Here is a 12729-nt window from a genome sequence, read left to right on the forward strand (position 1 = left end):
TGCTAGGAATTTATGGGTTTGACATTTTGTCTGTCTGGCTTATGACCGCAGCAGAATGAGTGTCCCATTTGGATAACATTAACGTGTTGCTTTTTTCTAGGTCCCATCAGCAGTGTCTTGGTGAACAAGTATGGAAGTCGGCCTATTATGATGGCTGGTGGCTGTCTTGCTGGAAGTGGCTTAATTGCTGCCTCGTTCTGCAACACTGTGAGTGAACTGTACTTCTGTATTGGCGTTATTGGAGGTAAGAAATCTTTCTGGGGATGAGTAGGGATGGGCGGAACAGTCAAAATACATTTTCCAGACATTCCATTCAAAATCTGTTCCACAGTGTAAATTCCGTTGACCTAGTTTCAATCCGTACGGATTAATCCAAAACAACCATTGGCTACAATCTGGATGGATTTTTAAGAATCTAGTCCACAGACTAAAGGAACGGACTGGGCAAAATATTTTTGCGGATCTTTAGCGATTTTGAGGGGAAATCCATCAATATCACTTCTGTTAAAGCTCCTTGTAGAAATTAATTTAATAGTAACTATTTAAAATGTGATATTTGCATTGTTTTCTGTATTTATTTGGTTATTTTTGGTGTGATTTATAAAGTGTGATTATAATGAGCATTTTGAATTCTGCCCCAAATTTCTACTATACATTACAATGAATCTACCAATCCCATAATATAGTGATGCATTTGGCTTTTGTGCAGGTTACACCTTCCCCTCCCCCCACATTACTGTACTGTAAAGCAGCAATCTACATTGTTGAGTGTTGTAGCACACTATGTGGGCCAAATGACACACGTGTCATCAGTTTCTTTAGAGCTTGGAAAGCATTGGCTGGAATGACCCTCACTACAAAATTCGGGAACTTTTCCTAAGAGCTTAAAGTTGGATACTTCCAAAATAAACATTTCCTCTTTACTCTGCATGTTAATTTTTAAAAGCTTCAAATGTGCATAAATCTATCATATGAAGTCGTTTTTACTGGTCATCTGTGGGATGTAGGCCTGCATGGTGCATCTGAACTTCATACAAAGGAGGCATTAAATATATCTATCGATCGTTATCTTTTTGGCTCTTATTCCTACAGTTGCATTCCTTTTACGTGCATGTGCATGTAATCTATTCCATTGTACGTTAGACATTGTTATATGGTGTAACATTAAAAAAAGTGTTTTTTTTTTTTTTTCATATAATGATTTCTTCTGTTTTTTGTATGAAGGATAACCATCTTCTAATGCAGAGGTTTAGTAGACAATATTGGATTATGAATGGCGGTTCTTCCCCCTTTGAAGTGACTATCCTAATTTCTCTCTCTTTAAACAGGACTTGGACTAGCTTTCAACCTCAATCCAGCTTTGACAATGATTGGCAAATATTTCTTCAAGAAAAGACCGATTGCAAATGGACTGGCTATGGCAGGGAGCCCTGTATTTTTGTCCACGTTGGCTCCCCTCAATCAATACTTCTATAGCATCTTCGGTTGGAGAGGAAGCTTCTTAATCTTAGGTGGCCTCCTGCTGAATTGCTGTGTGGCAGGATCCTTGATGCGCCCTTTAGGGCCAACGGTTGACTCAAAAAAGAAAATTACCAAAGAGGTATTGGAGGAAGCTGGGAAGTGCGCATTGAAAGAAGATGATGGTGACGCCAACAAAGACCTTATTGATGGCAAGGCCAAGACTAAGCCAACTGTCTTTCAGACTATCAACAAGTTCTTAGACTTGTCTCTGTTCACTCACCGAGGTTTCTTGATCTACTTATCTGGACACATGATTATGTTTTTTGGACTCTTTGCTCCCCTGGTCTTCCTTAGCAACTACGCCAAGAGCAAGAACATTTCAAATGAGTCTGCTGCCTTCCTGCTTTCCATTCTTGCTTTTGTAGACATGGTTGCAAGACCTTCCATGGGGCTTGTAGCCAACACCAAATGGGTTAGGCCGAGGATCCAATATTTCTTTGCAGTTTCAGTGCTCTATAATGGAATATGCCACCTCCTGGTCCCCCTGGCAACAAGTTACCTCGGCTTTTGTATCTATGCCGGGTTCTTTGGGCTTGCTTTTGGTTGGCTGAGCTCTGTCCTCTTTGAAACCTTGATGGACTTGGTTGGGGCACAGAGATTCTCTAGTGCTGTTGGATTGGTGACCATTATGGAATGCTGCCCTGTCTTACTTGGACCACCTCTCCTAGGTAAAACGAAGAATGTCCTTTTTAAGTATTTGTGTATTTGATATTTTAAAGTCACTAGTGGGAATAGTGTTTTTTTTTTTTGTTTTTTTTTTCCCCCCAGCTCATTCTATAGTTTAACATCCCACTGCCTGGGAGAAACTGTTAAGTCTCATTCAAACGCAGATTTGTCTAAACTCATAACCCTTTAATCTACTGTTACAGAAATAATTTGCTACCTCCATAAAGCTGGGAGGTTATACCAGTTCTTTGTCTATTTTGACACCCATTAAACACTAAACGTCAGTTAACATATGAATAGAATAGTAGGATAAAAACTAACTCATATCACTAACACCTGTTTCAGAAGTGTCTAATTCAGCTCCACCCTAAGGCTACGTTTATAGTGACGGTCGCTGGAAAAATCAAATTGAGATGACTTCCAGTGATCACGACCAAGCCATCGCTCCACGCTTACTATAAGTGCACGCAACGGCGGCCATGCATTGGTTTTGATGTGCTGTCGCCGGCACTATAAGCACAGCCTAATGCTTTTGACGTGCCCTTCTACTGAACTTGTTCAGGGGTACATTCCATAAGCTTGTCAAACGGCTAAATATATGGTACTATAGTCATCAGATACATGGCAGAATGTACTTTAAAATGCCCATTGTAATTTGATCCATAATGTGAGCCCCATTTTTCTGAAAAGTGGTCTTTAAAAACAATTAGCTGGCTCTAAAATTGAAAATAGCACAGCAATATTTTTTTTGTGGATACTCGTTGTGTAATGCTGTTTTTTGGCCATATACATTTTCAAATCCAGTAACCACACAATTATAGGTGTTAGAAATCCTAATTTCTTCCAATATTTAATTTTTACTTCCAGCATTCAAAGTTGCATCTCTACTTGTCCTTAACATGTGCAGCAACCACTTTAATATAGCACTAATAAAATTAAAATGAGAACTTTCTATTTATATTTTTATTTATAGGCAGGGCTTTAGAATGTTGTAGTGCATGAGAAAAGCACACTACACTTTTATTATATATATACAGTGTTCGACAAACCTATACATTTGCCCGCCCGGGGTTGGTGATTTGTCAACCACTGTATATATGTGTGTGTGTGTGTGTGTGTGTGTGTGTGTGTGTATATGTATATATATATATATATATATATATATATATATATATATATATATATATATATATATATATATATATATATATATATATATATATATATATATATATATATATATATATATATATATATATATATATATATATATATATATATATATATATATATATATATATATATATATATTCTCTGAAAGTCCAAGGATATAAAAATTGCAATCCTTGAAGACATTGACTGGCTACATTTATACCATTGGTATTTAAATTAAATGGAGAGGGAGTTTTTTTATTTTTTATGAATTTTTTTTTTTGTTTTTTTAATAAATTTTACAGGTGTAAAGTTCTAGATTATCTAAAGGTTTATGCTTTGCGTCTACACTTGTCTTAACGTATATATTTTTGGAAATCAATAAATAACTCAAACTCTCATTAAAAGACCTTTCTTAAAGAACAATATACCAATGAATGTTGCAGTGGAAGGAGCAGTCTATTACAGTTGGATGAGGATAGAGAATATCTACAAATGATGAATTCATTATTAGAAGAAAAGGTTGTAGAAACAGAGACCACGATATCCAGTCTACAAGGGAGGATTGTATGGATAGCCAGAATGTTAAACATGGTGGCTTAAAGAATAACTATTTTCTACCCTACAAATTCTAAATCAAATTTAGAAACCATTTATCAATGACACACTCCTTAACGAGATTGGTTTGAGGATGATAAAATTGTGATTAGACAAGAGAGGGGGTGAATTGTCTTACAAAATAAAGACTATTTAAAGGAAGCCCGGAGACTATTGGAGAATCCAAAGAGCTATAAAAAATTAGAATCCGACCAGTATGTGTATGTTAGAACTGGAAGAACTACAGCTCAACCCATTATAGCGCGATCCGTTACAACTCGAATCCGCTTATAACGCGAGGCTCCCAATTTTCATATTTATGAATACTTTACAACACTTATTTGTATCTTAAATACTTTATTGTACAATGCATACAATTGTACATTATTTCTTACGCGATCTGCTTATAACGCGGCGTGATTCTTTGGACCCCAAGCACAGCGTTATAAGGGGGTTGAGCTGTATTAGTAAGTGCGTAAAACAATATTAATCAATTTTTGTTTCTACTTAATGAGAATCCGATCTTGGCAGTATTCGATCACCTGCCTAAGATCCATAAAGATGTGAAACAACCGTCTGGTAGGCCAATCATCAGGAATTGGATCCCTTACTACACACTTATTAGAGCATATAGATACAGGTTTACAACCGCTAGTCTCTACATTCCCATTTGAAAGACGCTATACATTTATTACAGATTGATAGTCAGAAATCAGATGAGGAATGTATAAGGGTGTCCTGCGATGTAGCCTCCCTATATATATGTATTAAACATGAAAAAGATATTGAGGTGATTTTTTTTTTTTTTTTTTTCTTCATCTTGGTGTTTTTTGGAATTATTGTATGTTTTTTAGAATTTGTTTTATTTGTATGGGCGAATGTTGATGGTAAAATGAAGATCTTACCTGGGTTCATGCCAAATAGAATATACAATGTATGTTGCTTTTTGTTGTGGGTTAATATAGTTGCTACTGTTATGTCCTCTTCTGCTTCTAACACTCTTTAACCTCTCTTGGAATTCTAGGTAGATTAAATGATATTTATGGAGACTACAAGTACACCTATCAAGCATGTGGGATAGTCCTGATTGTTGCCTCTATCTACCTCTTAATTGGGATGACCATCCACTACAGGCTCCAGGCAAAGGAACAGAAAGCAGAGCAGAAAAGCCGGGAAGCCAACGCGGAAGAGACGGACCACAAAGTGAATAACGAACTCTCTGTCCTTCCTCTGAGTTCAGATGATACATTGAAAGAAGATGAAAGCAACATATGAGACTAAATGTTTTACTTGATAGTTCTGGGTGCATAGTCAATGGAAGACTCGAAACACTGATACTACACATTAGTCCTTTAGGATAGATTTTTAACCGTAAAATGTTAGTTGTATGAAAATCATTTCATACATCGGGCAAGCTAAGCCATTGCAATGTTTCTGTTTTTGGTCCCTCTTTAATGGTAATATGAATAACACGTGCCTTACATATGCCATCTATTCAGGAACAACTTTTTATTTGTTAATACATTTCCTTACATTTTAACAATAGACCTTTTGCTCACTCGAGTAACTTTATTTTAACACTTTATGGCTTCTGTGATCGTAGCAGTTGACCTACTTTTGGAAGATTTTATTTAGCAGACCGAATAAAACCATGCACAACCATTGGATTTTGTCTTCCAAGGATACTCACCAGATGGGAATCCGACTCTGCTACAGTACGTCAAATATGTCAGTTCTCCGCACCTGTGGTAGTCCTTTGCCTTTCCAATGGAGTTTGAGGAAGAGTTCAGCATATGCTCCCTGGTCTTTGCTAAACAGCAAACCTGTTATGGGCTTTACATTGCTTCTACATTACAGATGCTGTTTCTCCCCCCCCCCCCCTCAACTATCTAGATGTGATTTGCAAATGTGCTGTTCCAGTATTAACTCTACTGCCAGAGAAGTCTGCAACACTTTGTAAGGTCTTCTCGTAGCAACGGGTGTCAACTTTGCAGTTTTTTTTCCTACAATCATTCCACAGTTTGCAAAGGGAGACTGAATAACACTTCCCCCCTCCCCTCCCCCCCTGCTGGCAGTGTGTGCCTCATGCATAATTTTTACGGGTTTCAATTTCAAAGTAAAACATGTTAGTATGTGCAATATCAACGAATGGTGTGGCCAGTAATTTAACAATGTTGTGGGCCCATTTTTAGAACTTTCATATTTTAACCAATTTAAAAACTCGGCGAGAATGTTTAAGTAGGACGCTAGGCTCTGTACGTTAGGAAGTGAGCACAAGGCCCTGGGCTTCTGTATTTTTAACTTTTTATTTTGTCTCCTTTATAAATTTTAGGCAGTGTTTATAACTAACATTACAGTATGATATGCTTCCCCCCCCCTCCCCCCCACAACCACATTGCAATGTCTCCTTGCCAACACGTGTGGGATTGAAGATATTACATGTGCAAAAGTCTCTTCAAAGGATTGGTGTGATATCCTGGTTCTGTCTCATATTGAAAGCCTTTAAAGTGGGTTTTGATGAATCTCAAAGCCAAACAGACAACTTGATGGTTTCCACGTAAACAAATAGGAACAAGTAAATCGGACAGAATTTATTTTATTTTTTATTTTATATTATATACCCTTCAACTATTGAAAATAATGGAATCCAGAACGCTTTCCAGAGCTAATGTCTTCAGTCAGTGCTTGTATGGACTCATCCACTCTGGAAGTAATTTACAGTTAAGATTCAGTTTTCACAAACTGCCATTACTATAACATCTGCCAAGTTTACTTCTAGACTTATTTTTAAAGATGAGCACACCAATTTCCAGGTCACAAGCCCCTTTTAACTTCCAGTTATACTGGTACCACCACAGTTGGACACTTTTTTTGTATCCTAATCTGATTGCCTGTGTCTCGTAAGGAATGTTTAAGAGCTGTCACATGGATCTAGACACCAGTCAACTTCCTGTCTTGGCTCTTTTAGCAGCTTACAACACTGGGTTTAATTGACTGGGTCAGTCCAAGTCCTGGAGTTGTTTAAAGGTGAGTTTTCAGGCTTGACTACCGCTGGGGGTAAAAAAAACAAACAAAACTCACCGGTGTAACCCTTTCACTGTCTGTGAGACCTACCACACTACTTGCAGCAAAAGTGTTAATGGTTTAATTTTGTATGGACCCAGGGGTCAACTGTCTGTACTGTATGTCATTCTGTTCTCGAATAAAGTGTTACTTTTATTTAGTTGGCTTGCAGTGTCTGCTTTCCTTCAATACAATATTTTATTTAAAAAGTGCAGGCCTCTTGATTAGTTTGAATTCTCATCTGCTTTATTAAAAAAAAAAAACTTTTTTTTTATATTGGAATAAAACGGCTTTTGCCTTTAAAATCTAGTGTAAATGCTACTTTTTGGTTTATTTTTTTTGGTTTTTTTAAAGTTTGAATGCTGGTACACGTGACTATTCTTTAGTATGGTCTTGGTTGCACCATATTGCAACCTCGTTTACTACTGCGCTACCACTCATCCCTCCCAAGTTGCTCGTATTTGTCACAAACTGGAGCATTGCTCCATAACTGATGCAAATTGAGTTGGTTTGATTGCATCAAGGGACTTTGCTCTAGTTTTGGTCTCGTGTGTGTGTGTACACAGTTCTGTACTATGAGAAAATACTATTTTTTAAACTCTAAATTACATTTTTAATGTATTGTGTAACAAGCATTTTTTATTTCTATAGCAACCATTTACAAAGTCGCATACCCTTCCTCTTATGAAACAGGCTCTGGCACATCCCTTTGTGCCCTGCCCCCTCTAGCAGTGCATCAATTGTATCTAGTGACTGCCTTGTCACATGATCTTCCCCACAGAACTTTGCATCTTTGGTCTTCTTCTGCTGCACTCACAGCCATTCAGTGAACCCCAGAGCTACTGGGCAACTTGGCTAATTACATATGATTGTGTGTATTGTATCTTTGTACTGGTACATCTTAAAGGAAGGGGGGATGGCAGCTTGGACTGCTGCTTTTAATCTTCAGAACATTCATGCTTTTATAGCAGGCTCAAATTAACCTACAGTTGGTGTAATGGGAATAGTAAATTATTCTGTTTAACTAAATAAGCGTACATTACATGTTAATCTTTCTTCACAGGGCGAGGGGCTGCAGGCTTTTTACTACTGTTGTAGAAGCACATACACTGCCATTTTAGCAAGACAATCCTTTGCCTTTATCATAAAGGCAATGAAGAAGGGTGTGTGGCATATTGAATCATCCTCTCTAGCAGTAAAAATGTAATTGTTTTGTGGAGTGTTTTTATTCTACAGTACTTCACTCTTCTGTCCCTGTCTTGGTTTCCCCTTTTTTATAGTATTATTTCTACAATAAACACTCCAGAAGAAGCCTGCTTGAACTTTTTTTTTTTTTACAGTTGGAAAGTTCAATTTTGCTGGCCGAGGACATGGTATTGAGGCAAAGCTTTTAAAGAAGCTGTGAAGCTGGGTCAAGTAAATGGGGGTCATTGCAGGAACCTACCTAAGATAGTCTTGAAATTTCAAGATCAATAATTGCTGTGCACCCCACCCCAGCATGTAATGAGGCAATAAAGAATACAATCTCTAGGCTGTTTGGAGGAGTGCTATTGGAATAGCACTGTGAATATTACTGCTTCATCCCAAAGAAGAATCTTGGAGACAATTCCACATCTTCACCTCTGCCACCTTTCCATCCAGCTCAAGACTGGAGGGAAGGGTCCTGCTTTGTTACTTTTTTTTGGACTAGGAGATGACCAGAAGTGTACTTTCATGCACATCCCTGGCTAAAACAATGGAGAACTCGTCTCTCTTCCCCCCCCCCCTTCTCTCCAAAAAACAGGGAGATGTTTCAAGTCCTAAATATCAACCTATCGGTGACACAGTGCACCCCATATTTTTTTTAAATATACCAAACATGATTGTTTTAAATGTAAGGCTGGGATAAACATTTTAGAGGATGTGATGTTTATTCTGTCGTGAAGGAAGGATGTGTTATGGGAGTATAGTAATGCTTCCCAAAGCACTTTTTGGGGACTACTAATGGCGTATGTGCGTGCACGTGATCGTATCTACTGTTGTGTATGAATAGAATATTGGTTGGTCTGAAAACCTGCCCTCACGCAGGGTTCTGAGGCAAGATTTGAGAACTACTACAAAAGCGTTATGCTTTATCATTCTACAAATGTACAATGATTTCTGGAGGTAGTGTCGTACAATGTGAGGAAGTCCTTCACAGGATTCATGGAACAGCCTACCGCTGGTGGTGTAGAATAATTTATTAAAAGATCTAAAGGTGGACCGGTAACCTCAATGTAAAAAACAAAAAAAAGAGGGTTTGTGATTTAACAGCAGATTAGGAAGATGGTCAGATTATGGAGGTTTTAGAAGTCATTTTAAGAGATTTGTGAATTTAATGAATATTGTAGGAAAGCAATTTGTTTTGTCAATTTAAAAATCATTAATCTAGCAAAATTCACTACTTTGTCCATATTTGTAAATATTGGCCAATGATCTTACCAAGGTGCCCTCTAAGATATTTGTAGTTTGGTGATTGTCCAAAATTCAACAAATACGTGCTCTTGCTTACATTTCTCGCCCATCTCCTAATCTTTCTTTTGTAATTTAGCCAAGAATAGACCCTTGTTTTCATATCGTTGTTCCCAGAGCACTTGTACAATTTGGTATTGGAGTTAATAAAGCCTTCGTGTTCAGCATTCGTGAGTGCTCTCTCATTTTGGATATTGTATTATTGCGATGTGTTAATCTTGGTTGCATAAAAATGATTAAATATTGATTTCTACAGATGCCAGTCTGTCACTAATTACCGTAAACGCCTGTCTCCGTTCAGTGTCCAGGCAGCGGGTGACAGTGTTGGCAGTCGTACATCAAATACATAACCAAGTAGAGTAACCTATAATCTTATGATGGTTAGTGTCCTTAAGGAACTTACAAGCATTCCCATGCAAAGCCCTCGAAAAACATGTAACCAATACACCAAAGTCATGCTTCGTAACGCAGCATTATTTAAAGCAAACCTTTACAAACTAGATGGTGATTGATCATGTTATGAAATTGCCTTCACCATAAATTTCTCTGTAAATAAGTTATATATGTATGAGTGAAATTGTAAATTTTATAATGACTGTTTTTCTTTGTTCTTAGACATTAAACAGATGCGGTGTCCATTATGTGAGAATATACTGTTTTGCCCGATTTATATGGTGAGTTTTTCTCTGGCCCCCCCGCCCCCCCTTCCCCCCCTCAAAGTTAAATTGAAAAGGCCATACCTGCCTTATCAGGCTCCACACATTTTGCACAAGGTAGAAGAGATGTGATGCATCCAAAATCAGAGAGAATTTCTCCACAACATATGTTAATAATCAGGATGACAATGGGAAGTCCTTGAATGATGATTGGTATACATAGGAAGGGTTAAGTGTCTAGTGGGGTCCACTTGACCTCCACAGCTTAAACACTGTATACACCCAACCAAATAATCAATATTACAATGCAAAAGCACGGGTATGTATATATATATATATATATTAGGGCACTGCGGCCCTTTACCTGAGTGCTTGAAAGGACATCCAGACATCCAGGGCGTACAGCCCATCCAGGCAGGTAAGCAGCAGAATAAAGGATGATGATGATGATGATGATGGATCGCACAGCCACGAAGATCCAATTCCCAATGGGACCGGAAGATATAAAACAAAAGTGCACACTCCAATTATGCAATAGGTCTGGTTTATTGCAGGTAGGCAAAGCAACAGGACAACACGAACGCACCTACGCGTTTCGTGCACAGGGCACTTTACCTGTGCTCTCTTATGTACAATAAATATATAGAAAGAACACACAAAAAGCACAGAGAAACCAAATGGTGTTATACTTGCCCTTTGGTAAGCTGCTGCTCGGTCAAAAAAGGATCTTCCCGTGATCCTTGTCAAACGTAAGTGGTGATGAGCGCCTGAAATATATATATATATATATATACACACTTATGAGTTCCTTTTGCAGGTGATTAATGAATAAACAGTATTCTGTGAATGGTGATATTTATATTCTCTTTATATTTTATCACTACAGGCAGTCCTCGGTTATCCAACGGAATCCGTTCTGGAAGTAGCGCTGGATAGTGAAACTGTTGTAAAGTGAGTCCCGTGTTAATCAGTGGCGGGGAGCGTTGGTTAACGCATTCCGGTGTAAAAAAAACGGTCCGTAGGGTTTCATTGTAAAGCGTTGGATATGCCATTCGTTGTAAAGTGAAACGTTGGATAGCGAGGACTACCTGTACTCATACAGCCATGTGTGAGTTTAGATCACATCAGGGATTTGTTTTACTGTGAGAAACAGGCTCCAGGGCACTCATAAGGCGATCCAAATCACTTGTAGGTAGAAAGAAAAAATCGTGGTCCCAGAGTAGAGTACTGATGTAAAATATATTTATTGCAGCATACAAAAGTGAACAAGAAAAAAAACTCCCACGTGTTTCAACCAACAACTGTTCTTTCTCACTGATCACACAGACTGTAAGCTCCTCGGGGCAGGGACTCCTCTTCCTTAATGTTACTTTAATGTCTAAAGCACTTATTCCCATGATCTGTTATTTATATTATCTGTTATTTATTCGATTACCACATGTATTACTACTGTGAAGCGCTATGTACATTAATGGCGCTATATAAATAAAGACACAATACAATACTGTTGCTTTCCATCTGCCCTAGAGCGCATTGCAGCTTTCTATATGGTATTTCTTTCACTGTCTCCTCTCACCGTCAGATGGCTCGTCCCTCAGTCACTTTAGGGCATGCAGTTGAAGGCGCCCGGCGTCTTTGCATCAGACCTGAAAGGATGACAACCACAGGAGAGGTATAAACCATGTAATGTATTGATTAAAAAGTGAAAGTATCCAATAACTCACATTGACACAACATCTCCGGTACAGGCAACCTCTCTGAGCCTCCTGGTGCAGTTGACGCCTTCGTTCACGACCAGTCAATAGGACTGCAGCCGGAGTACTCATTGAAGCTACGGTGGGATTTGATAGACAAAAACCTCCATGTCTCAACCGGGAACAACGCGTTTCGCCAACAACTTTGCTTCATCATGTTCCTGACGTATGTATGTATGTGTATGTATATATGTACAAAGGAAAAAAGACTGTGTGGTGCTCTAAAACATAGACCCAGCAACTTCAAATTCTTGATTGCTATACGTTGTATCATAGAAGTATCCCATGATAATAATGGTGACCACCTATGACATAATACACCTCATTCCACTAGGTATCAATAAACTGGAAGAGTATCACCTCAGAATCGGTAAATACTCCCACTAGCTAGTGTCCAGCCAAAACATTGAATAGGAACATATGGTGCAAGATTGAGTGAAATAACTCACTTGTAGCAGGTGGTCCTCCAGGGATTGAATCTTCTTAGGTGTGTGCATCCGGTACTCCACAGCAATAGACAGGTTTCCACGAAGGAGAGTTAGAGCACTACTGTACACCTTGATAAAGAGCGGAAGCTCGAAACATGTCGGTGGGGGCCTGAGGGCTCATTTTTTTCTTGTTCACCATGCTCTGACCCAATAAACCTCTATCTTTGGGACACACTCTCTAGCAATTTATTTTTATGTAGTAGTGCTCTAACTCTCCTTCGTGGAAACCTATGTATAACCTATGTATATATGTGTGTGTGTATATATATATATATATATATATATATATGTGTGTGTGTGTGTGTGTGTGTGTGTATATATATATATATTAATATTATATAC

General features: G+C 38.2%; 1 protein-coding gene across 2 annotated transcripts in view; it reads left to right on the forward strand.

Annotated features, from left to right (window-relative positions):
• LOC142503184 (monocarboxylate transporter 1-like) overlaps positions 1-7159 on the forward strand; it is a 42599-nt gene extending 35440 nt beyond the window's left edge. For both annotated transcript variants that reach the window (XM_075615287.1, XM_075615288.1), the window contains exons 3-5: positions 101-244; positions 1329-2189; positions 4961-7159. In XM_075615287.1, coding sequence (XP_075471402.1) covers positions 101-244; positions 1329-2189; positions 4961-5211 — 1256 coding nt within the window. In that variant the 3' untranslated portion in view covers positions 5212-7159. The remainder of the gene's footprint in view (positions 1-100; positions 245-1328; positions 2190-4960) is intronic.
• The last annotated feature ends 5570 nt before the right edge of the window (positions 7160-12729 follow it).

Source organism: Ascaphus truei, chromosome 9 (assembly GCF_040206685.1).
Source record: "Ascaphus truei isolate aAscTru1 chromosome 9, aAscTru1.hap1, whole genome shotgun sequence".
Classification (NCBI taxonomy): Eukaryota; Metazoa; Chordata; class Amphibia; order Anura; family Ascaphidae; genus Ascaphus; species Ascaphus truei.